At 41.3% G+C, this 27,069-nt stretch overlaps 1 protein-coding gene across 1 annotated transcript in view; it reads right to left on the reverse strand.

The window, feature by feature from the left end:
* Positions 1–5,670: 5,670 nt before the first annotated feature.
* Positions 5,671–27,069, reverse strand: part of LOC147691801 (kunitz-type serine protease inhibitor 6-like) — a 106,965-nt gene continuing 85,566 nt past the window's right edge. The window contains exons 6-9 of the mRNA XM_086938093.1: positions 17,253–17,306; positions 17,000–17,170; positions 10,423–10,473; positions 5,671–6,704 (exon numbers count right to left, since the gene is read on the reverse strand). Of these exons, the coding sequence (XP_086794219.1) occupies positions 6,535–6,704; positions 10,423–10,473; positions 17,000–17,170; positions 17,253–17,306 (446 nt within the window). The 3' untranslated portion in view covers positions 5,671–6,534. The remainder of the gene's footprint in view (positions 6,705–10,422; positions 10,474–16,999; positions 17,171–17,252; positions 17,307–27,069) is intronic.

The following is a 27,069-nucleotide window of genomic DNA, read 5'->3' on the forward strand; positions in this document are numbered from 1 at the left end:
CGCTCTATCATAGTCACCATTGAGACTTTTTCAATATATTGGTTTAATCATTTTAGGTGCAGGACTGGTCTCCGCTCCCTTCTTCAGAATTAGTAGGAAAATTGTTAATAGTACCCTTGGTCACCTTTTCTATTGTTTTTTGAGCAACTGTAGGTACTTGTGCTTTTTACGTTTTGGCATACTAGTCTGAGGTTTGATGATTAACTCCAGCACATGAACCTTCATATGTTCCCAGGACCCATTTGTCTTCTGATAGGTTTGCAGTCCTGTTTGAAACTTGTTCCATCATTGGCAGGGACAATAGGATCAGGGACGTCTTCAAGTGGTTTGTCTTTTGGCGGGCCAGTTTCCAACCCAATCGATTGTTTTAAAGAAGTGCCTATATGACTTCTTTGCCATCTTTGAGGTTAATCAAATTGGCATGAGTAATACAGTGGCTGGTATGTTCCAAGAATTCATATTTTTGGCAATACACCCAGAACAGGATTTAGCTTTTGTATGAACAGTCTTGCCTTCTTTGCAGAGTTCCTAAAGAACATTCCATATCAGCGTGTTTATAGTGCTTGGTGGACTTAATCTAGTTCTTTGCTGAAAACGTTCTTTCCAGTCAAATTGCATAGCCATTATTTTTGCTTGAGCTTCTGATATTGATCTAATGCTCTTAAGCCAACCATGTCTTTGCTACTGAATTTGCAGTTTGTTTAATGACTATCATAAACCAGCAGTTCATGGCTGAATCTATTATAGCCTTATAGCCCACCGTAGAGGACTATACCGGCTATTAAAGGCCCTCTCCAGCGTTAAAGGTCCCGAGCCGAAGGCGAGGGCCTTTAACAAGGGAGAGGGCCTTTAGGCTATTAGAACATTCTGTCACTAGAGGACAGAATGTTCTAACAAAAAATACAAAGCCTTTTGGGAGCGTCAGGGGCTTGGACTACCCTCAGTCTCCCTGAAGCCTTTGTTCACAGCCAGAGCTGTGAACAAAAACATTGGAATGTTGGAGCACCAGGCTTATACCAGCCATTATAAGCCCAGAGCACCCCATTGTTTTCAATGGAGCTCCCAACATTCCAATGTTCGAATAAGGAGGACAGCTCATCTTCCTGCATTATGGTAAAGGCCTGCACATCATCTTCCACTGGTAACGTCTGAAGAAAATAGGACATGCCAAGATTGCCTATTGTAACTGGAAACTGTAGTGGATGCATTAGTGTTTTTTCATCCCGGGTGCGGATTTAGTTTCCCCATAGTATCCCATATTCTATGTTATTTGTCTGGTGGTGCAGTGCACAGTGCTAAAGGTGTTTTTTGTATCTTTGAGCAGCTGTTGAAATTAGAGTCTATACTGGGTTTGATAAGAGTAGGCATAATTACTCCGGTGCTTTGTTTGTTCTCATTTAGCTATATTAACCATAAAATATGTGGGAAGTTTCATGTTTTGAAGCCCTTTCTACCAAAGATGCTCAAGAATTAGGATTGCTCCAATTGAGTTTTGGGATTTTTCTTTACAGTCAAAGACAATGTTTACATGTGCATTTAGGTAGGCTAAATTCATAAGAACCTCCATCCACAAAGATCATCAGCCGATACAGTCAGTGGAGAATCCTTTGCTGTGGGCTGTGAACTTGCATCGTCTGGTGCTACATATCAACCCACTCAAACATAGGACTTGTTATCTAAGCACATGATTCTCTTGGTCCTCCTTGCTACACGCTTCCTGGTTATCTTCATCTTCCTCAGACACAAGAGGAAGTAGTCTGGTTATGTTCATCATTAGAAAACAAAAGGGTTCAGTTTGTCTTGGTGATAGCCTTTCCTTTAGGTGTGATGCATTTGACTCAATAGTAGCCCAATCTGTAGTAGGCTGATCTTGAACTTTATCTGCAACATTCAATTACTGATTAATATTTTGTTTTTGTGGTAGATATGAAGATGTAAATGATGTACTCATTGACTGCAGTGAAAAAATCAAGTCTGTTGGGACCTGACCCATTGGAGCAGATTGAGTGTTTCTGGAAGTCATCACGAATCATACCTTGTGCTGGCTGGTGATTGTAAATAACTCCATTGGTATGTTTCCTAAGCAGGCAGTAAAAGGGTTGGCAACAACAGAATATGTACTTGGCCAGGCTTGCAGCTTTTTTGTCGTCACCTTAATTAACCAATGACAATAAGGTTTCAATCTTATTCATTGCCATCATTGTTCGAAATCTCATCTGAGAAGACTATTGGTCACATTTTTGGAGGTCATGGTTTGGGTGAAGGGAAGCATTACATAAGCTATGCTTATCCTTCTCATATAACTGTTGCCACACCTGCACACTTTTAGAAACCGGAAAAGACAATTGGTAGTTGTGTTCCCTAAAAGGGGGTAACCACACATCTAAATATATATAATTTTAGAAGAACTTATTAATCATGGCACAGAAATGTCACAATTGCTGCGAGTACAGCCGGAGTGCTAGAGACCACTGTCACCCACTACCCAGAGTGACTAGAGCAAATCAATGTGACCTGCTGAACAGAAAAATTGAAAGTGTCAGTAAAGCACTATCCAAATTACAACATTGAGAATAACTTATTGGTCGCAAGATTGTTTCAACTGTATAATTGTAATATGCACATAATACATCAATCATTTGTGATCAGGACCTTGATTGGTTTAGCTCACTTTTTACCAATTAAGATTTTGGATATTATCTATGGACATAAGGTGACACTCCAACTTAATTTCATAAACCGTATAGTGGAACTCTATTTCCGACCTGTACCCCGTGCCTGAGACACTCCCTAAGGATGCAAGTCGGTCTTTTTAAGTGAGCCAATCCACAAACAAAACTTAAGAAACTTCTTCCTGCGTCTTCTCATCTGGGACCGGTCTGGCTTGGGTATTTCCTGCTTGCCACCACATCCACTTCCTGCAGCGACTGAATTTCTTTGTGGTTGCTATACCACAACTTCAAGCATCCTGATTCATTTAAGATATTCTTGCCTTGAGGAAGTCTGGGTACGAACTTTGTACTGACGAAACACGTGTTGGCTGCTTTTGGCGTTTGAATTTTAATACATGAATAAAAGAAAATCACATGCACAAAGTCTTCGATTTGGTCATCTTGCCTAACAATGTATTGATGTATTACAATTATACTGTTGAAACAATTTTGCGACCAATAATTTATTCTCAATATTGTAATTTGGATAGTGCTGTACTGACCCTTTCAATTTTACTTTTAGAAACGTGACTGCTCCTTACTGTCATCTTCAGCAATAAGTGAGTTGGTAGTGAAAAGGGAAATGGGGAATAATGCTAAGGTGCACTAAATCCAAAGTTCCTTTTTTTAACTGAAAATGTTGTATGTAGATCTGATCTATGTGTCAGGTTCATTTCATAAGTGAATTGTGAAAAAACCTGGCAGTTGGAGGGAAGGCTGAAGTTTGGATTACACAATGAGATGGACTTATATGTATGCACTGTGTTCGTCTGAAGTTAATACAGCACAAGGACTGTTTTTCAAGCTAATTTACTATGAAAGATATATATATATATATATATATATATATATATATATATATATATATATCTATATATCTCTCTCCCAAAATCCAATGCTGAACAGATTATATACGTACTCCTGCCCCATCATACACACTTTAGAATGACTGGACTTCACTTTCATGCAGTTACCCCACGCAGCTGCGCACTCTGCTGGCAATGCTTTCGACTGTATTCCCGGTAGCTCCCTTGTTGCAGTCCATAACCTAAATCAATTGGTTTGGGCAGAACTTGGATTGTTTCTACATATTTATCCACCTTTTACCTCAGTTTCTATTACTAGTGTAGACTGCGGCACGTGTAACCACCTTTGGAAGAATGTTAACCGTAGATCATGACATTTTGTCCTTTTGAAAAATTGGATTTTTAATTCGGAGCTTAATCAGGACCACTAGCCCTCTTATTTTACCAAAACATTTTAAGAGCCAGTCCTAATCCCTCAGTGAAATTGCTTGAATCAACCGTTATGCTGAGTAAACCGCAACTGAAATGGTTTACTGATAAACATAGGGTTGAAAAAAAGCAACCATCTTTCAATTGCATTCAAAGTGGAGACCAAATTGATAGCAACATGAACTTAACGCACAAATATATATGTATTTTCCAAATGTTATTTTCTGGGTGCCAAATACCTGACAAACAGAAATAAGTTTCTCCTGCTACAACAAGAGTAAGTTTCTTTAATTACCTTCATTATTCCATCTTCTGACCTGTACACCAATCCAATTTTTGTTGTTTATGGGGTATGCGGATTTCTCCATCTAAATCCACTCGAGGTTAAAAAATCCACGAGGAGGTTAAAAAGTAGGTTTGTGGAAGAGAAACACACAGGATCTTACTTTTTTTTTACAAATTATTAAGCATAAACGTTTCTTTGAGAAATTATGCCCCAATTTTTGGAAGATAAGCGCTGTGAACTTGTAAGGCCCCTTAAACATATGAGTTTGTTGGTGTGCACGAACTTTCAGCTCATTCCACCATAGACCAACAAATACCCACATACTTATCTGTCCATGTTGGCAGCTAACATTAACCATGTTAACATTAGTAAACTCTATGCCAAGTTGAAATTGCTGTTTCCAACTGAATTGTAAGCAAAACTTTATCATCCTGTTTTTTCTGCAGTGAATGCACTGGTTTCATCCAGGTGGGCTGGCTTCCTTCTATACAAAATGTAGTGTCTGGGATGAAGGAAGTTGTACATGTCCCCTGTTCCAAGCTCTACAGACCGGGCCCTTGATCAAAAGGGAGACATTTCAATTTACTGTCCTTGGGCTAACTGTATCAAACTGCCTCACAAACTTTGAAAAATAAATTCCAGAAGCACCATTCTTTGGGCATCTTTCACTCCTATGTCAATGTAAATGGTGACCTTTTGGCCTAAAAAGCGATACAAAAGGGGATGATGGACGGAGCGTTTGAGCAAATCAAACACTCACCCCAGTCAACTGATCTGGGTTTAATCCATCACCATTCTTTAGCTCACTCTGCCACCCCAGTTCAGACATGGCGCGGCTGAGTGAGCGAAAGAATGGTGATGGATTAAACCCTGTTCAGTTGACTAGGGGTGAGTGTTTGATTTGCTCAAAAGCTGCGTCCATCATCCCCTTTTGTATCGCCTTTGGCTTAAAAAGCGCAGTGAGTAGGGTGGGGGGAGCATTTCAGAATCAGGTCTTTGCTGAAGCCACAAGGGAAATGAAGGAGGAATTGGAAGACATTTAAATTTATGTAAAGGCCTGAAAATGTAATGAGGAAGTCAGGGAGCAAGTTTTGCCAAAAAATCTATAGCATAACGAATCAATGTGTTAAGCGCTAGATCCAATCACTCAAGCACTTTAAACCAAACATCTGTTTGAGAGATTTGTACCCACTGAGTGCAGCTGCTTAAAGTACTTAGGATTTACTTCCTACTCTAATTAGAACACACCCATGACCAAATGAGATCCCTTCCAAATGAACTCAAGTTAAAATGTTTTCACTTGCTGAGGCATATTTATTGGAGTAAAATTAGGTGCGGGAGAGCACACGCATTAAGAGTACACTTAAATAGTAAGATCCCATAGGAAAAAAATCCAAAGAGAATTAATTGTAAATGTGTATGTAATAAAGAAAAAAACTCAAAGGTAGAAGATCTTTATTAAAAAGTTGCAAATCTGATTTAACACAGGTGGTAAAAAGAGGCACTCAAGCCACTGATCTAGTTTGAGGAGAACAGTAACAATTACACTTTGTATGAGCAAATAGAAAACACATTGGAGTGTGCTCACACAGCATTTAAACCCACAGGAATTGAATATCTTCAATATCTATTAAAGACAAACAACATTGGATGGGGATTCTTCAATTTCCCCACAAGAACTAAAAACAAACAATTAACCGAATGTCAACTCATAAAATATAAACAAAAAGTACCAACCGAATACTCCATGTGGATTAATGCACTCATCCATATTTTAATTGCCCATTATTTCCCCATAACCAAATAGGACTACATTGTTCTGAAAAACTGCAGCAAGAACTACACATAACCATTCACTCCAGGGACATGGGTGCAAACATCATAAAAGCAATTAGACATGCTCTTGGTTAGCAATGGTTTTGAGCCACAGCATGATCGGTAGCAATCTGTATCAACGATTCTAGTACTGGAACAAATTTAGGTTAATTTTAACATGATTCTTTTTTACAGCAGTTAATTACCAGATTCATGCTACGTCCTGCATAACAACCCAGATATTTTAAAATGTGTAGATTACGTGACGTGTGTAAAAATTACATTTAGAAAATGTCTTTCAGATGGACCAGCAAACTTGCTTTGAACACCACATTAAAAGGGTATCATTTCAATAATAAAAATGGATTTCATTAATTACTCTCCCACTTTTCTTCCCAATCTCCAATAATGAATGTCCAATAAAAGTCCTGTAAAGAAAGTCATTGAGAAGATGTTTTGCTCGCCAAAACTTTAATTCACTTTCCATTTAAAGAGTGTAGGCATTATTCATGAGGCATTCCTTATCGTCAATAGGACTCCACACACCTCCAAGACCACTGTTGCGCTGGTTTCGTCTAGCCATCTTGACGAAAACCACCACCATTGCCCCAAGTAATATCGCAATCATGATTGCAAGAAGCACTGACAATGCAACGGCTGTGAAAACAAGAAACATGGTTTACAAGGTCACACTTTGATTACATGGATGTCACAGAATTTATTAAATATCTTTGCTAGAGGCAAAAAGCATCGCTAGAACTCTCAGAAATTAACCCAAACAAGCACGGTGTGCAACTGCATGACTGAAATAACAAATGTACAGAAGATTTTGCCACCTGACCTCATATCTGCCAACATGGACAGATAAGTATGTGGGAATTTGTTGGTCTATGGTGGAATGAGCTGAAAGTTCGTGCACACCAACAAACTCATATGTTTAAGGGTACTTAAACTCCTTTCAATCTCTTCCCACAATGGGAAAGGTTACACATTTACTCTGACAAGGGCAGGAATAAAACATTTTAATGTGCAAGGAAAAAAAAAGGCGGTGTAGAAAAAAGTGAACTTCTAGTCACTCAGCAGGTTCTCACATCAGAAAATACATATGCATTTTTTTTGTTCATGTTAAAATGGAAATTCACAGAAGTATTCTAGGAACAGTTTCCAGGCAGACTTTCGCACATGCTTGTAAATTCATGAAAGTCATAAATATACACCATGCAAGAACAAATACATGTCACAATCGCCCACTGCATCCAAAATAGTGGACACCAAGACCACTGAGGACGTGCTGCAAACAATCAGAGACCCATCCCATAACAAAACACCAGGTCTTGACTGTATACCCATCTAGTAGTACAGCACTTTTTCCTCACCACTACCACCCAAATTGACCGACATGTACTAAGTGGCACTGGCTGTAGGTGAACTTCCACCGTCGCTCTGAGGAATCTCTCATGGTTTCAGTCGTGAAAGCTGGTAGACCCCTGACACAATCCACATATTGACCTACTGACATTCTGGGGGCACATAAGAGATTGGGCAAAATGCTAGCAGACATCCTATGTCCAAATACTCCCAGATCTCATCCATATAGATCAGAATTGATTCGCCCCATAGCGCAGAGTTGCTCAAAATATTTGCCGGCTGTCCCACATACAAGCTAGGTTGGAGGACGCTCTCGACGAGCCGCTTTGCGGATATTAAACCTGGAGAATGCGTTCAATTTGCTAATATTGAGCTACATTTTCCAGGTCGTGACAATCGGGCATTGGTCCCCAACTTCTTGCATACTCTACTCCTTTAAACCAATCAGATATCATTGGTCCATCTGGGTCGCCTCATCTCTGCCCCTATTCCCAGTGAGCAGGGAAACCAGACAGGACTGTTCCCGTTCCCCTCTGCACTTCGCCCTCACAGTAGAGCCCATAGCCATCTGCTTACAAAGTGAGGGCACTGATGGTGGGATACCGCTGGAGGATAGGACACATGTGGCATCCCTGTACGCCAATGAACTGCTCTATTTAAAGACAACAGCCACTGGACTCTGGGTAAATTAGGACATATCAGTGATCCAGCCCCTCCACTCTGACCAACCACCCTGGTCGGTACATCTGGGCACTACCCCTCTACTACGCTGGCAGGGTAGACCCACTCGCTATTTGGGGGGGGGGGGGGGGGGGGGTTGTCTTTACCACACTCCCTAAGACACATTTGATGGGAACCTCCGGGCAGTAATGCAGGGCATCAAGCCACAAATGCATTTCTGGTGCTAGTTAACTCTGGACCAGATAGGGAAAATTGAACTGGCAAACATGATCATACTGCCTCACCTACTGTATCACTTTACTAACCTCCATTTGGTCCAGCCCAGCTCATTTCAAGAGCTTGTCTCACTGTGAAGTCCTCTTATCTGGAGCAAAGGATGGAATTGTGTAGCACTTCGCAAATTATAGCTCCCAATGGACTGAGGAGGGTTGGGTGCCCAGTCTTTTGAGGCGTGTTATCTAAAAGCACAATTGCAGCAGGTATCACTTTGGACTGCTGTGAGATCCGTTGGGAGACATGCAATGCAGATGGCGTGATATCATCCCCGGCAATCCATTGCCTCCTACTTAAAATACCCCCGCCCCACCTCACCACCCATAAAAGTGGCTGTGGCCCGCACTAGCATGACACGTATACACAGCGTGTCCCCGAAATCACTGGTGTATGCTTCTGCGTTGCCCTGGTTGGTCTTCCAAAATTACCCAGGTTCTATACAAGACTACCTGACTCTCCACAGAACGCTTGATTGACACAGAAGGGATCTTTACCTCAATGGGCAATTTCTCTCATTTGATCAGCTGGTAACAGATTATGGTTTACCCCGGGGCAATTCCGCTTCCACCGCCAGCTCACGCATACCTATCCGATCCTGTGGAAAGCCACAGTTAAAGCCCATAACACACCCTGTACTACAGAAGATTTGAATGACTGGTCCTGGCAGTCATCTAATTACCTGGCTGTATAAAGCTACAAGAGAGTTAACTAGGATTCCCCTAGACACTCTCCGGCATAGATGGGAGGAGGAGTCTGGATGAGCACTGCATGACTCAGCCACATCCGGCCTCAAGTTGGTGCCAAAACTATGAGAAGTTCCCTTTCCGAAAAAGGTGTAGGTGCCAGCAAGGCAAGCTTTCGGCGCCGCCCCAGCGCCGACTCAACCTCATCCAAGACAGGCTCCCATTATGGAGAAAGGAGTGGAGGCGGTGCTGAGGAGGGGAGCTTCCAGCGCCGGAAAACCACCAACCCCAGCTCAGGACAGGCGACCGCCTGTCCAGAAGCCCGGGGTGTGCTCAAGTCAGGGCTAGGAGCACAGGGCAACCACCTGCAGCGCAGCAGAGGTGCTGTGGGTCAGAGGGGGACCCAGGTGGGCCGCGCCCTAACTAATCCATTTGGAGTGAAAAGGGGGACCCAGCCGGGTCTCGCCCTGACACCACATCTGACGTTCTTAGGGGCAAAGACTCAATATGCGCCAGGCTAAACCCACCTGCGACTCAGTCGGGGATCCCACAAGAAGCAGAGGCCGCGAGGACGCCCCAGGAACAGGAGAGGACACAAGAGGCTTGCAAAGTCACAGCATATGCCTCCATCTGGGCCCGCGTCTCCACGCACACCCGGAAAGGGCGGATAAGGGGGGGGTGACTGTCTGTAGCGCACGTCCGGAATGTTCTGGGAACCAGTGCTCCTGACAACTGGAGGAGAGGTTGAAGACCTTGGCGACAAGTGCCTCGGTGGTGAACGAATGCCCGGGACCCCCAAGTGCGATAGACAGCAGAACTGGACAGTAGAGGGAGCTGCTGTGGACGATGGGGCCGGGGACGAGACGACTCGGACCGGGACAGCCGAGCTGAAATAAGCTTCATATGATGCTCCCGCTGAGACTTCGGTTTCAGATGTTGGCAGGCGTCGCAATCCGTGGAGTCATGGTGCTCGGCCAGACACCACATACAAATAAGATGCAGGTCCATTACAGACATCTGCCATGAACAAGAATTACATGTTTTAAAGCCCAAAGGCATTGCACACTGTTCCGGGTGCGAAACAGGCCTGCGAAACCGCTCACTCCAGATCCGCGTTGCACGAGGAAAAGGAAAATTATGTCAGAGCGCCAGGAGGGATTTATATGACCTCACTGTAGTCACGTACTTTGGTGACCTCACAGTGGGGTCATGTGGCACCGTCCTCCGGCACACACAGGTGCTGCTGCAAAAAATTCCGGATCCAGTCTCACGCCTGGGGATATTCTAAGTTAAGGAATCTGCAGTTAGAGGTCTATCAGATACTTAAGCTTTAAAAGGAACCAGACTAAAATAACTGAAATTATGCATACCTGTAGTTGAATGATGAAATGGATGCAGGGGATCATAGTTTTCATGCTCATCTAAAACCAAAATACAAACTCCATTAAGCTCCTTGAGAAGAACAAGAAACAAGATTGGCAGCAACACTATTCTTAAGTAATTTTGTAGAAAATATAATTTGGTGTTACCCATTGTTCATCCAGGATGGGGAGAAACAAATTAATCTCTAGGCTATATTGTGTTTTCAATAGAAGCAAGGGTACTTCAATTAACTGCAGCAACCAAACTGGAGTTCAAACATTACACACATTGTAAGATTGGTCATACATGTATCTCTAAAGCTCATGGCAGTTACTGAAATATCAGGCAGTCATGTACGCTAGTCACTCTAATTTCAACAACCATCAGATTAATTGGCAGAGTAGATTGTGGATCACTACAATATTTGACAAGTCAATGACAGCCTAAAAGCAATTACATCTGCTACATTCAGGTACATCAATTCAAGGAACACACATTTAGCACAGGGAAAGTACAGACTTTGGTAGAGGTCAAGGTATTGTTCTCTTAAAAGCTTTGCAGTCAGAGTTGAATACTTGCAGATGTACCTTATGGCAGACAGTCACTACCAAATCCAAAAAGTTTTTTGTAACGGAAAAAGCTAGCTGGAAGTAGCAGTGGCTGACTTCGCAGAACATGTACTGGACCAAGGCCATCGGAAAAAGGTGCTGTACACATTGTTTTATGCAGAGTTCAGTTGAAGCCAGTTTACACAATTTAGAACTGTACAGTAATGTACATTTGGTAGTCTGGTGACTGAGCGGTTCCGTCACCAGCAGGGGAGGGGTTAAAGAGGGGCAAAAAAGAAAACAATGCTTCGTTTTTCTAGCTGTATATTAAGAAATGATATTCATGACGTTTATTTTTTGCTCTCATTGAGAGATTGCAGAAAAGTCAGAATCTTTCTGCATGTTTCAACTGGGCTATTTTTTGTGCTTCGTTTTCATAAACAAAAATATTAACTTGTGTACATGCTCCCTCTTTGATTTGAAGGAGCCATGCACCAAGGATTTAAGTGGTTTGTGGGAAAGGTGACGGTGTGACCATGTATTATATGGAACAAAGTACACCCGGACGTACATGATAAGAATACTGCAAGTCACCTTGGAGTTCCATAACCCAATTAAAGAAAACCTGCCTGTTTTCCGCATTCCTCTATCTAGTCATAACTTCTTGGTGACTTGCATTATTCTTAGAATGTATACCTGGAGTACTTTATCCCATATATCTTACGAGTCACCTTTTACATATTTATAGTTTGAGGCATAAGATTCACACTATTTTCCCAGTCAAGTAAAGTAAACCTAGGTCGCTTCCAGGGGAATCCTCAAAGTCCTACGCAATTAATTTAACTGCCACACAAAGGATCCCAGAGAACTTAAAAAACATTTATAAAAACTACACATTTATATATGCATGATGCTTTTCAGAATAAAAGTGCCCTTAAAAAGAGAAAAAAAACCCTGTTGCAGCCTATTAGCAGGCTAAACATGGCCAATTTTTTTATTTTAAACAAGTAAACAAAAGTCACCACATTAACTAAAATGGTTAGAAATACCGGTCAGAAAAGAAAATGAATGGTAAGATTAGCAGATAGGCTGCCAGAGACACGGAAAAACTAGTACTGAACCTTTAACCCTGTATCTGCTGAGGCAGAGCAGTGCCCTGGAGTGTTTGACCACTGCATTTGTTTCCTAAAGTGTTTTTTTCACAAAAGGTATCCAGGCCATATTTGCATCTCCTTGCCCAGACCCCACCTATTTTGCATATTCTAAAAGTTATGTGGGTCCCTTGCTCTTTGTCACTGGATTCAGGCTAGGATGGCTGATGGGCGTTACCCCGAAACTGGTCCCAAGATGCAGGTTTCTTGTCAAGTGAAGAACTAGCTTGGCAGTTTGGGCTTGACTGTTCCCACAAGGAACATTGTCATGACTGATTTGCATATGGCTGGGTCTGAACTGGGGTGGCGAAGTGCGCTAAAAAAAAAAAATTATGGATTCAACCCAGATCTGTGACTGGGGGTGAAGTTTAAACACTCAATCCATCATCTCCTTCTGTTTTCTTTGCAATGATAGAGCCTGGTCTGCAAATTAAGATCAACGGAACAAGAACAAATTCATACAGAAATCTCCGACCAGTCTTTCAAAAGTGAATTCACATTTGACCTGGGTTGAAATCTCCGACCAGTCTTTCAAAAGTGAATTCACATTTGACCTGGGTTGATGGTATCTGGAGGCATAGTTTGGGTATTTCCTGCTTTCTCAATTTGTAAACAATCCTATTTGAGGAGTGCCAAAGCTGCAAAAGACACTTTCCAGCATAATGTCGTTTAGGACCTGTAGGTGGGTGTCTTGGAATGATCAGCTGAGTGTCGGCCTCCACATTTTGGATCCCTGGCAGATGAGCCACCATAGTGTGCAAATCGCCTGCTATGAGCAACCACCAGAAGGTTGGCACTTCCGTAAGCAGGTATTCTTAAATTTGTTCAGGTACATTGTAGTCAGTCTGAACCTCAGGCACTTTCATCTTTTTGGAGTGCTCTCAATTTCAGCAAGTTAATTTGATAGGTGTTCTTCAACTACATTTCCCGATCATGGAGATTGTGTGTTTCCCATCCATGAAGGGAACAGCCCGTGACAAGTGTGTTGGATGATCTTGGTGGAAAGCTATTCCCTTCAGCAGATTCGACCTACACAACCAGGGAAGAGGCAATCACTGGGACACCATAAACTTGTTTTCCGTGTTGGCCATACGCAGACTCCATTAGTTCCCGAGACACTGCTGCAGTGGTCTCCTAAGCCTGGCAAAACCCCAGAAAAACACAGGAGGCCATCAATCCTAGCAGTGATAACTGTCATGTAGAATGAGTTGTCCGCAAGAGACGGCTGCTTCTGAAGGAGCTACTATTGTGACCAACGTGCCCAAGACTGCACACGTATAATGCATCTTTTGGAATGGAGTTGCATTTTTTTTTTTTTTTTTTTTTTTAAACAAACACATATGAAGACTTGGGTACAAAAGATCTAAGAAGAATGATGCAGTGGTTCAGAGTTCCCTCTGAAGTCTCAGCCTTTATCAACCAGTCCTTTATACAGGAGTTGCCGAAAATCTGGTGCCATGTTGTGCTGCAACCACCTCCACACACTTTGAAAGTTTATGATGCTGACTTCAGTCATTATATATATATATATATATATATATATATATATATATATATATAGGAGGACCTTGAACTGGATAGGATTTTCACCTACCACAAACTCAGAACTTACAATTATTTCCTACAGGGGGATAAGAAAAGAAGCATCCTGAAGATCTGTGACACCAGTTCCCCTCGCCCCCTCGATTTAACAGGGGGAATGTGGTGTAAAATCAACATCCTGAACTTCCCTCTCCTTATTCATTTTGTAAGAAATTGGGTTATTAGTTGAAAAGGATGAGAGTCCTTCACAAATCAGTCTGCAATTGTCTTGGGAACCAATAACCCCATTGCAGCACTTTACTCTCTCATGGTAGTCAAGCAGGGCAACTCCAGGACTACTTCGTGGATGTGGTGTGGCCTAGCAAGCTCAGCTTGCTGGTACACAAAACACAAATTATTGTCCAGTTTGTTAATCTTTTGAAAAGGAAAAGTACTTAAAATTACACATACAGACACTACTAAATACTACGCATTAAATTACAAACTTCTATAATTGGGTCGATGGAAATACCTTTGGCTACACCCACATATCACGGTTCATCCCTAGTGGGTTCAGAAATGTGTATCCACAATACCCCCAGTACTACTAGACACTATTACCAATATAAGGGGGGTGTCCGACAGTAAGGCAGATCTATTGACTATCTGAATGTCCCCACATTGGTAAAAGCAACCAAGTAATACTTAATCAATGTGACATAATTGAAGTCCATGGGAATCATACCAACAGCCAATAGCAGTCATTACACTGCTGAGCCTTGCAATGTTTTTGTCACAATGTTGACATTGACAATACAGTCAATAGTTCTGCATCGATATTCCCTTTTACTTTTATTAGTCCAGAAAAAGCCTTGGGACCAGCCACTAAAGGTTCCTGGTCTCCCAACCCCATGGTCAAAAGCTCAAGGAGTGCTTGTAAGTAGGAAATACAGCCTCCCCAGGTCATGTATCTTATGAACTGGGAGAAATAGGGCGTCTTCTTTTGCTAGTGTTTCTGGGGAGGCTGCTGCCATTCAGAAGCCCCTGACATCAGCAATGTTTGTGGTCTCCCTGATCCTCCCAGGGCACAACAAAGACATATGAAATTAGTTACTTGCCTGTAACTCCAGCTCTCCAACGTTGGTATCTTTGATATATTCACATGCTTGAGTCCTCAGTACATTTAAAATAGCAGTGTTGAAATTGCCACAGGTATTAAACATTTAGTTCGTAGCACATCCACCTCATTTGACAAAAACCTAAGTTCAGCCAATGAGGTGGAAGTTTAAGCTCTCGTACTTCCCCTAGCAGCCATAATAGCTCAGATTTCAAAGCACAAGTATGATGAGTGTATAATGAATGAGTCTCTGACCGGGAGGGTTGCATGTGAATATATAAAAAATAAAACATTGGAGAACTGAAGTTACAGGAAAGTAGTTTCTCCAACATTGGACATTTTATAAATTCACTTGATTGAATCAGAATAGCAGGCAGCAGACATTAAAGTGGGACGCAGGCTCACATTTATCGAAACAGGTTTCTCAGGACTGCCTGACCCACTGAGACTTCAGCTTCTGCACCCATGACTAGGCAATAATGAGTCCTGAACGTATGTCTGCTGTTCCAAGTGGATGCATCGCTAATGACTTTCAAGGACACACCAACATAGACTGCCACAGTTGATGCCATGCTCCTACTGGAATGCACCCTCGCTCTGCTGTTGTGGGCACTTAGCCTGTATTGCCTTCTGTTATGTGCAGGCTAAGAGCCACGAGCTGTCCCCCATTTGGACAGGTCATACCTTTGTGATTGTCCAAAGACACAAACAGCTGGTCTGCCGTGCGTATGTTTCTGTCGATGAAGAACCTGAGACATGAACGCAGGTCGAAGGAATACAATGAGTTTTCTACTGTAGTAGACAGATTTGGAAAGAAAGATTGGAGAATGACAGGTTCATTTAAGTAAAAGTCAGTAGGAGCCTAGAGTAGAAATCAAGGGTTGGGTCTCAAAATTAATTTTTGTGAATCTGAGGAAAGGTTCCATGATGCTGAATGCTTGAACTTCACTCTCCTTGAACCCGTCAAGGCTGGGAGAAGAGCAGTCTTCCAGGAGCCAATTTCAGATGTGCCTTAGTCAGTTAATGCTACCTCCTTTCGAAAAAACTACCCGAGCACAGTGTTAAACTCTTGTAGAATAGGTGGGAATGCCTTGAAGAACCTTTCATAAACTGTTTTGGGATCCATTAGGACAGAGTGAGTGAAAGTTCAGTTCTTTTAAATCTTAAAATTGCAGCCAAATGGACTAGGACTGAAGAATATTTAAAACTGCTTTAAGATAGATCCAACAAATATGGGAAAAATGTCATGAGCTGTAATTCAAAGAGAATGATGGCCTTTATCCCCAACAGACAAAAAAGGTTCATTTCGCGGTGTAAGTCTTTGTGGTCACTGGAGCTCGTGCCCTCTATTTATTTTTTTTAAGTCTGCCAGATTCTTTAGCATAATGTCCATGTTAAGAGACCGAAGAGGTGGCTGGAAACACTGTCCTAAATAAGTCAAATTCAGGACTGAGCTTCCTTTTTTGCACTGCCTTTGTGGAAGTGGCTGGAGGAGCATCTTTCACTGAATCTTCCCCCTGACGAGGGTTGGTCTCCTTTAGAAGGTGACAAATCTCTTGAGTGGTCACATATAGTCTTAGATGTAAATAAGTCCCATAGAGATAACATTTAGATGACTTCTGCTTTGGATGAAGACAGACTGAACAGGAGGATAATCAATGTAAATCTTTAAGACCACAGGATGAACAAGCCTTGAAGAGAGATTTGTTACCTCCTTCAGCTAAAGTGATGGCTGGCAATTAAAAAGATCTTCCTGATCCAGAATTTTCCTAAAAACAACTCACAGTACTTCAGAGCTGAAGATGGGGCATGTTCACATCAAGTGCAGACCAAGTTTGTAACAAATTATGGTTCACTGAAAGGTTAGAGCAGAGCTCTTCCAGGGGCCATCCTCACAAAAAAAATCTGCCTATGGAGGACTCTAAGGAGCGTAGAAGAGCTTAAGCTTCTACCTTATATGCTAAAGGTTAGTTTCTTTCAAATGAGGTCAATGTGGTACTAAATACACAAAGTTGTTTCAGGCCAACAGCATTTTTATATTAATATATCCTAATAATGCTATGCAAAATGTTAACATACTAAGATAACTGCTTTTAGAGCATGTAATACTCGAAGTATTGTCAGTTTAGAACTATGGTTGTAGTAATATCAAATACAGTAACAATGACCTGCTAAAAGTATGAAAATCAAAGGGATCCCAATTCAAGTTACAATTAGTAAGCAACTTAAAACAGAAATACCACCATACCTGGATGATCAACACAGTTTTGGGTGCAGTCAGCTTCTGATAAATAATTGTTCTTGTTCCCTTTGCATCCACCGTAAATAAATTTTGAGCATGCACCAGTTGCAACATCATAATACCAACGAGGGAAAGCAGCACGACAGGGACCAGTAACTTTATCAACTGCACAATATTCTAAGAGATTGAAGAAAAATTATTTAGAGGGTGTCTGAAGAAAAACTGAATTGACAGAAAATTGCAATTAAACAAAACTTGCCTTGGAAGCTTCTGCCATTTACTCCTTGAATCTTCTGGGGATCAGGCTTGGGAACTGCAAATATTAACAGTTATAATCATGGTCAAATGGCAAGTTTATTTAAGAAATAAACATGTTAAAGTTATAGCAGAAGCCTTCATGATTCTTTTGCAAGGCGAGAACTGAATCATATGAAAAGAGCTGGCAAAAAGGCTTGTAGTTTGCATGGATTAAAGGAAAGAGCTTCTGTGACAGACAACAAGCTTTAAAAAACCACCAGTTCATGGTCTGCATTGGACCCCCTCTTTACTCCCCCCCCCCCCCCAAATAAAATCAAAATATTCTAAACAGCTTTTGATTACTTACAAAATATCATAAGCAGAAGAAATCAACATTACAAATGTTAGTTACATGGACAGAATTGTAATTAAGTGCAGCCAGTGAAATATAAAGTTTCAGATTTCCAGAGATACACATTGCTAAACGCAGCAATGCCACATTTGCTTGCATTTCCTTTTAGCCATTCCTTCACATGCTTTGCTACTGAAAGTGGTGCATTAAAGAAATGAAGTAGATGGCAAAGGAAGGTGGACTAGTCAAATTATAGTTTCTCCATAAGTATTTTATTTGAAATCATACATTTCAGCAACTCCACCTCAATTACGTGGAATCCTAGAACTCATTTCAATAGATCAAATACAGTTTTCTGTAGTGATCTAGACTGAAAGATGCTAGTCAGAAGATGCTCAAAAATAAAAAGCTGAGATTGTAGTGCAAACTTAAATCAATTTTTCGCTATTCTCTTATTTGGAATGAGTGGATCCTTACTCTGATGTTTCCATCTAAATAGACCGCAACATGTGTAAAAGAGTACTCCCAAGTGCACCATTTCGGGAATTGGATCAAGAAAGGTGCCTACTCCAATGGTTTTCAGTATCAAATTTTACTTATTGCCGCATTTTTAAAAAGTGGTGGAATCTATACATATTTTCTTTGAGAGTTTACAAAAACTCATGGTTTTCATGATGGATCCTACTGAGTGAGTCTGCTTCCAAGTTCTTAACTCTTTAGAGATGAACTCCTTAATAACCAGCCAGTTCTAGATAGTTTGAGTTTCAAAAGGCAACATTTGGGGTAGTTACTCTTTGCTTATTTAGATCATGTCTTATGTCGTTTGCTGGACTAAATAATGACTGCAATGTGAAAGCTGGAAGAAGAGAATTGAGAACAGGTGGACTACCCTCAGGTTTAGGAGGTTGTAGTGGTAAGGCTTTCTCTCAGTCCATGAGCATTGAATTGGCAAGGGGCCCTTGTGCCCATCTCATCTCAGAAGGGAAGCAACCATCAATATGGCCTGAAGACCTATCCCAATGAAACAGGATGCTTTTTGGAACATTCTCCAATCTGCACCACTAGTCCACAGACTGGATTGCAGCTGTTGAGTTGGTCAACCCAGCTGCCTGAAAACTGACACCACTAAACTTCTAACTTCTGTTGTAAGCAACAGTCTTATGTGAAGTCATGCAAGATGAACCAGTAATATGCTAAATAGATGTGATGTCTTTAGAAGATTGTGACACTTTAGATGCAAGTCTCTCCACCAAAGGATTTGCCAACTATCTATCCAAAAGTATCTCCAGATAATGGGGTGGAGAGAATGAGAGCTTCATTCAAAGTCATGCATGCTTAGGCCTGGGCACTGCAGAATAAAAACAGTTATGTGAAGTGTTGTTGGACCTTGTGAGTTATAAGCTTTCAGGAGCAACTCATCCAGTTACAAAGATCTTCACTTGTCCTAAGTATTCAGCCTCCTCCAGCATGCATCTCGAAACAATTTGCAGACACTAGTCCAAAGGGAAGGACTTTATTGATAGTGCTAGTTTCCCACTATAAAATCGTATGCATTTGTTAAGTCTTTTGGATTTGCATGCAAAAATACACATCTGCAAATGTATTTTAAGCATCCAGTCTGCTTGATTTTGTTGACAGTGGATCAATGAAGGGTAAGCCATTCAAAAGCTTTCCTTTCTAATCTATTTGATTGCTGTTCTGAGACCTAAAATGTGCCTGAATTTGTGCAATGGATTCAGCTTTCAACTCAGAACTAGGGATATATTCAGATCCCTGTTCAGTTCCAGGAAGGAACTGCCTTCTCCACAGCTTCCTTATGCAGTAGGATGCCGAAATAAGTCTCAGACAAGACTACTCTGAAGGAATGGCTGGACAACAATTGAACAGCATTTACTGGTCTCCGGTGATATTATTCCCACGGTTCCAGATAATTCCTAATGCTTCTCCTCCCTCCCCCCTCTGGGATGGCAAATGGAGAGGAGTCAGTAGTTGGCACGAGACTTTCCAGCTGCAACACAAATCTGATAGCCACCTCTTCCTTTACTTGACTTTTTAGGAAAATGCCGATTAGGCTGCTGCTGATGGTACTGCAGTGGCCACTAAGGTATGTGTACCCTCTGTTGAGAACAGCAGTAATTATAGGAAACACTGCAAACATCAATAAAAGCCCTGCTTTTTTCTAAGCTGACTGCCTTTGGGAATTTCCAACTTAGTGTACTGTATAACTTCATCTTTGCAAAAGAAAATCGTAAGCAAATGGAAAATCGTATGCGCCGCAACAATCTCCGAGTCCTGGGAATACCCGAAAAAAGTGAAGGGGCGACATACGTGGCTTTGTGATTCAACTTTTTAAAGATACCTTCCCGGAGTTATCTTCATGGAACTGGGAACTGGAAGTCCAACGTGTTCATAGAACCCCTGCTACACTTCGTTCTGCCAACTCGCAGAGCAAATATCCTAGGGCAATCCTGGTCTATTTCGGTAACTTTTTGCTACGACAAACTATTGCGGAGAAAGCGAGACCTGAGGCCCATCGGATTCGTGGTGATATTTCATATTTTGTCAGGCCGGACTTCTGTCATACAATTGTGGAGCGGAGATGGCGTCTTCGGCAGCTAATTAAACCTTTTTTGGACAAAAAAGCTAAGGTTTATTTGAATAACCCAGCCACACTTAAAGTGATGTATAATGGTCAGGTAAAAATTTTTTCTTCCGAGATCAAAGCGAAGGCTTTTTTAGATAGCCTGAACTAATTTGAGACATTATGTCTTTCTTTAATGAATACTTTATGCGACGTTGATTAACAACTCAGAAAATTATACGCATATTTCAACTTTAATTTTTTTTTCTTTCTTCTCTATCTTTCTCTGGTTATTTCGCTTTGAATAAGACTTGAATATGCTGTATGCTCTATAATCTGGCATAATAATCTGTTATTGTTATTATGAATTCTTTTTCTTCCAGCATTTATGGGCTCTACGTATGAGCCACTGGGTACCGTGTAGTTCTAGGGGGTACTGTGTAGTTCTAGGATGATTATTCTTTTATAATTTTGCATATTTCCTTTATTTTCTTTACATACCCTTCCATTAGTCTACACACGAGTAATTTGAAGTCTTTAGAACTAAAGCCCAGGCACGGTCACAGGGTGTCTCCCCATCACTTTAGACTCTAGTGAGAGTCTACATGCCTCAAAGGGTGGAGTGTGGGGGGAGGGGGGGGGGGGAAGGCCTGGGGAGGGGGCTGAGGAGGTGGGGAGGGAAGGGGGGGAACCAAAAAAGAAAAATTGGCAAAATCAGTCATAATCTATGCTATATAGGGAGCAAAAGCTGCAGAAAAGTTAAAACAAAGCAAAACCGTACTATGCATCTAAAAGAAAACAGCGGCTCTAAGCATTTTGGGCTAGCTTTTCAAGCTAATACATGGGGAGAGTAAGTCTATCTACCTGGAATGTGGCAGGCCTCAACCATAAAGACAAAAGGGCTCAACTATTTCAATTAACTCAACAAAACCCTGTTGATATTTTATGTCTCCAAGAGACACACATTGCATATTCTGATAGGAACTTACTTAAACTACCTGGTTACAATTTAATGGCAGCTACATCCCAAACATCTAAAACTAGAGGGGTAGCCATCTTCGCTAAACCTATAATAGGTCCTCCAATTCGTAAATTAGTTGATAAACAGGGTAGATGGGTCATCATTCAGCTTCAATTGGGTATTACTATTTGTGTAATCTATGGCTCAAATTTAGACGACCCTGCTATTTTTCACGAGCTCGAAGTTGAATTGGCCTCTTGGACTGGTCCTTTGGTTTTTTGTGGAGACTTCAACATTGACATAGGGTTATCTTCTGGGAACTATTTATCTCAAATTTATAAAGGACGCAAACCAAAGGTATACAGTGCATTGGATCAGATGATGAAAAGCCATAACTTAGCTGACGTCTGGGGTCTACTCCGGGGGCCTAATGTTGATGGTTATACATATTTTTCTTTCCCCCACAACAAATATGTTAGAATTGACTATATTATGTCAAGCATAAATCCGAAGGATATCATTGAAATAATTAAATCTCCGAAAATCTTATCTGACCACAATGCACTGACCTTTACCTTTGATACGGATAATTTAACTAAACCAATTACACAATGGACTTTTGATAGGAGATTATTGGTTAATCCTGAATACATAGCTCATATTAAATCATGGACCCAGTCTTTTTTTGAATGTAACCAGTTTAGTGCACCCCGTATTATAGTATGGGACTGTTTTAAAGCGGCACTGAGAGGAGAAACCATTTCATTTGTTGCTAATAAACGTAAGCTCGAAAAACAATCCAATATAGAAATGACGTTGCAATTATCTGATCTTGAGGCCCTTCATGCCTCCCAGTTAAATCTATCTCGTAGAGGACAAGTCCATCCTACTTTAGATCCCGGGAAAACCCTAAATAAAATAATGGTCTTAAAAAATGAGATTAATAGCACGCTTATTCAAAAAGCTGCGGAAACCTATCAGGCCAATAAAGATAGTCTGTACGAATCAGGGGAAAATGTGGGGAAGCAGTTAGCACTACGTACCCGACAAAAGCAATCACGTAGTAATATTAAAAAGATAGAATTTGAAGGAAATGAGTATACTACCCCCAAAGATATTATTAAAGTATTTCAAAAGTACTATCAAAAACTTTATAGTAGCGATATCTCACACCCTGTTAATGAAATTACATCATTTCTAAATAATTGGCTCCCAGACCACACTTATCATAAAACTATCGACGAAGCAAGTAAGCTTTATCTGGATAGAGAGATCACTATCACTGAGGTGGAGATTGCATTAGCCGAGATGACTAATGGTAAGGCGGCCGGACCAGATAAAATTCCATTGGACCTGTATAAAATTCTTGGCCATCAGATAATTCCTTTTCTATTCGATTTGTTTCTTGGAGTTCATTACCACACAATTCCCCCTGAGTCTTGGAAACAAACAAATTTAATAATTTTTCATAAGAAGGGTAAACCACCTCACCTACCTTCTTCATATAGGCCCATATCTTTGATTAATTCCGATTCAAAGTTATACGCTAAAATTTTTGCAAATCGTCTGAGTGGGGTCAGATTAAGTAAGTAAGATTAGCGACATTAGCGTGGCAACACGGTTTCATACCCGGCAAAGGTACTACAGATCACACCCGTAGAGCTATAACCCTATTTGACATCATGGGTGCCACGGGGGGCGAAATGTCGATGATCTTCCTTGATGCCGAAAAGGCATTCGACCGAGTATCATGGCAGTTTCTCTGGAACATCTTGGAAAGCAAAAACATCGGCAATAATTTTATCAATGCCATTAAAGCCATTTATACTAATCCCACGGCAAAAATTTGTGTAGCAGGTAACGAGTCGGAAGTTATCACGATCCAGAGAGGTACAAGGCAGGGCTGCCCGTGCTCCCCGGTCCTATTTGCACTCTATATAGATCCCCTTATTCAAAAATTATTAATGTCAACATCCATACTACCAGTATTCACATGGCCCTTTTCCAACAAAGTTATGGCATATGCGGACGACATTACCGTAATAACCACTAAACCATCTGAAGCAGTTCAGGAAATCGAGTTAATTACTCGAGATTTTGGCAAATATTCAGGGTACTCTTTGAATAGGGATAAGACTATGGTATTGTCCACTAGTAATACCCAATATGAAAGCACACTTAGGGTTAAGCAGGCCACTTATCTAGGTGTGGCGCTCTCGGCAGATATAAGTAAGATTAGCGACATTAATTATCTCCCCCTTATTGATAAAATCAAAAGCGATTTAAGAAGGGTAGATAGTTTACACCTCTCTATCATAGGTAGGTCCAATTACGTTAAAATGAATATATTCCCTCGTGTTTTGTATCTTTTCAGAGCAATCCCTCTTACCTGGGGAGCACTTTATGAAGACCATAGATTCTCTCATAGCAAAATTTATGTGGAGCTATGGAAAAATAAGGCGGGCCCTCCCCCTGCTAGCACTTCCTCAAAGTAGAGGCGGCTTAGCCCTACCAAATTTAAGATTATATTTTTGGGCATCATTATTACAACACATGGATCCTCTTTTGACCGCAAAACCTGGTGGCCCAACCTTTATAACTCCATATATACCATCGATATATACGAGCTCAGTTTAGGTAAAAAACATAAGGGACTTTTTTTAAGACAGGTTGAAGCATCCTATTATAAAAAAATTAAATTAAAAACTGTTTTAGATGCTCGCTCAGTCTGGGAAGCTATTGGTAAACATCTACGCCTTCCCATATATACAAAATATACACCGTTATGGCAGTGCAAAATTTTTCCTAGTATCCTCATTGACAGCAGATTCAAGAGCTGGGAGCTCCTTGGCATTAAAACAATTGGAGACTTTTGTGTTAATAATCTCCCTCTTTCTTTTGAGCTCTTTCAAGAGAGATATAATGTCCCCTCAAGTGACTTCTTAAAATGTTATCAAATATCTGTTAGTATCCACAATTCCAACCCTAAAATCCTACTAGATAATATCCCAATTTTTGATATTATAGGTAAAAAATCTACTAGAATTGGGGTTCTATATCAGCTACTTTTAGCCAACACTCCCGATGATTTGGAGCGCACGGAACAATCTTGGGCTTTAAAATTATCTAACCCAAATGTAGATCTCTTTAGCCCTCTCAACTAGATATTTTATAGCCTCTAATTTAAAGGCTCAATATTATAGAATCATCTATAATTTGTATTACACTCCGGCCAAATTGTTTGCATGGGGGCTCAGAACTGATGATAAATGTCCTAGATGTAAACAACCACTCGCAAATCTCCTACATATGTTTGCTGAATGCCCTACACTCGTAACTATTAAAACTATGATACTGGAATTCTGGACCCAAATTTTTGGACATCGCATTAAGGATTCTGTAACATTGCTCCTATTGGGTCATGATGACTCTTTGAAACACAATAGTGAAGAACAGGCAGTTTTGTTTCTGGGATATGCCGTGCTACGGATAATTCTTGCAGCTAGGTGGAAAGATACAGAGCCTCCTACTTTTAATATGTGGCTTAGTCGTTTTATTGCTATCTATAAACAAGAAATCTTAATATATACCACAAGAGGTAGGAAAATGAGAGCAATAGGAAAACAGATATGGGAACCTATTACCAGGTGGTATATTGAAGTAAGGGGTAATTAGTTATAGGGTCTTTTGATTGATTGTTTCTAGTCTTGATGTTATTTTGTATTTCTTTCCATTTTCTGTCTCGGTGTTCTCTCTTTTCGTATTATTATTCATTTGTATCTCAGTGTTTCTTTTCCTAATCGTCATATTTTTCCCAGAGGTAGAATTTTTGAATTTTTGATTATTCATATTTGAGTATGTACCTTGTAATCCTCGCATACCGTATCACTCCATATTGTTTATTCTGTACTGTCATGTTTTTGTCTTCTGAATTTGCCAATAAAAAAAAAAAAAAAAAGCAAAAGAAAGCAGTCCCAGAGAAGAGTGGATTTAGAATTATTTAGAATCATTTGCTGAAGTTGTGTCATTAATCCTGCTAGTCGAAAGAAGGGTGAATGCCTCTTGGCCAATCCATGGCAAAATATGTAGGTTGACATATCTGATGAATTAGTAGAAGCATTGATGGCTTGGTTGACCACCACCTTACCTTCCTGAGGAACCTACCTAACATATTGCCCAACTTTAGATACACCTTCCATTAAAATTTGGAGCAAATCACACAAGGAACAGCACTTCTGTCCAAGCGATGCTGTGGTACTAGCAGCTTTCATGGCAGACACAGATGTTCTACAGAACTTTCAGCCAACAGCATCCATCCATCCACTTACATTCCTTTTCACGAGGCACAGTAGATCCTTGAGAAGTAGGATGGTGTCCCTTTGCAGCATAAGACACAGTTGAGGGTCTGGCTGCAGAAAGAATCTTTGAACAGGGCGTGCCTCGTTTCTGCAACCAGACTCGTGGCCCAGATTAACAGCTCAAAGGCATTCTTTCAAGCCTGAACTAAAGGAAGGAGAGATTATGTAGCAAGATGCTGAATGCTTGATGTCGTTATTCTAACAGTTATTATGGTATGTGGTAATGTATGGGGTAATGTTTGGGGTAATGTTTGGGGTAATGTTTGGGGTAATGTCGGTTCATGAGGAAAACACTTCGCAAGGGTGAGCAATGCCTGGTGGAAGACATATGACCAGAGATCTTGAACAAAAGTGCTATGTTGACCGGAAACTTATTCAAACCTGGAAAGCAGTACGTGAGGTCTGCACCTTCTAGAGTGCCTTACCAATGAGCTGGAGAGGTGTCGGTCCATCAGAGGTTTCTGGTCACGTTAAAAGGTCAATAAAAGCATCAGGGCCAAAGTCACTGGCTGAGAAACTGGGGGGGGAGGTGGGAAAGTTAATGAGTTACCAGAGGTGTTAGGTCTGCATGTAGCATGAATTGGAGAAGCAGACAATACTGGTGTTAAAAGCTGAAAGGGGGGGGGGGGGAGTTGTGTTAGATTACACACTCTTCCTATGCAGAATACACTCTGGAGTATTTAGAGTTCAATGTGTCTGGAATCCTTCTGTGTTCTAATTTAGACCTCCCCTTCTGCAACAAGGTGTCAATATTTGCTTGATACTGTTCCCTATGGTGAGGAAATAAGTTTGAATATATAGTTTGACTTACTGTGCTTACATGAGGGGGCCAGAACCTTGGAGTACTGCTCAACTCCCTGGCTGGGGAATCCATTGTCGAGCAGCCACAGCGCCTGGAGGCGCAGCAACAATTTGGAAAGGGGGTGGGGCCGCTTGAGACCAACATTCAAAAGCCCAACCACGCTCTACCGATGTATGGTATGTGTCTGGGCAAAGCCCGGGCCAAGGGCTGGCCGGTCATTGGCCAGAGGATGTATGGCTAGGCCAGACAGACCCCATCTCTCCCCACTGCCGCCTGGACTCAAGTGCCTGGAATAACCATGCGGTTCTGCAATTAAATCATCCCTAGTCAAGTTTCACAGCCACGTTTCCTGAAGTGGAAGACAATCTATATGCTGGAACCAGTCGAGAAGGGACTTTGAAGTCACTGGAGAACTTGCGCATGGAGGAGCGAACTATATTCTTCATCACCAAAATAAGCTTGGTGACAATACTTTTGTCCCTGTTATTGGCAACTGCCTTCCCTTATGCATCGGGCAGTTGGGGGTGGAGGGGGTCAGCACTACTAATTAACCGTTTGCCCAAGTATTTACATCTATGGATTGGATCTACACTTTGGCTGAGTGTGCAACACCACTAAATGTAAAGCCCCCAACTCTGCCAAATCTGGCCAACTCACCGCATCACTGGATGAATATATTAAATGGGCAGTGGGGGTTCTAAATAAAGAGACCGAACAGGTGGAGGGCCTTTTAGCAGCCACTAAGCTGCAGACCCAGAGGCTCTACCAAACAACCGGGCCCAGAA

The sequence above is a fragment of the Lissotriton vulgaris genome, chromosome 9 (assembly GCF_964263255.1).
Source record: "Lissotriton vulgaris chromosome 9, aLisVul1.2, whole genome shotgun sequence".
Classification (NCBI taxonomy): Eukaryota; Metazoa; Chordata; class Amphibia; order Caudata; family Salamandridae; genus Lissotriton; species Lissotriton vulgaris.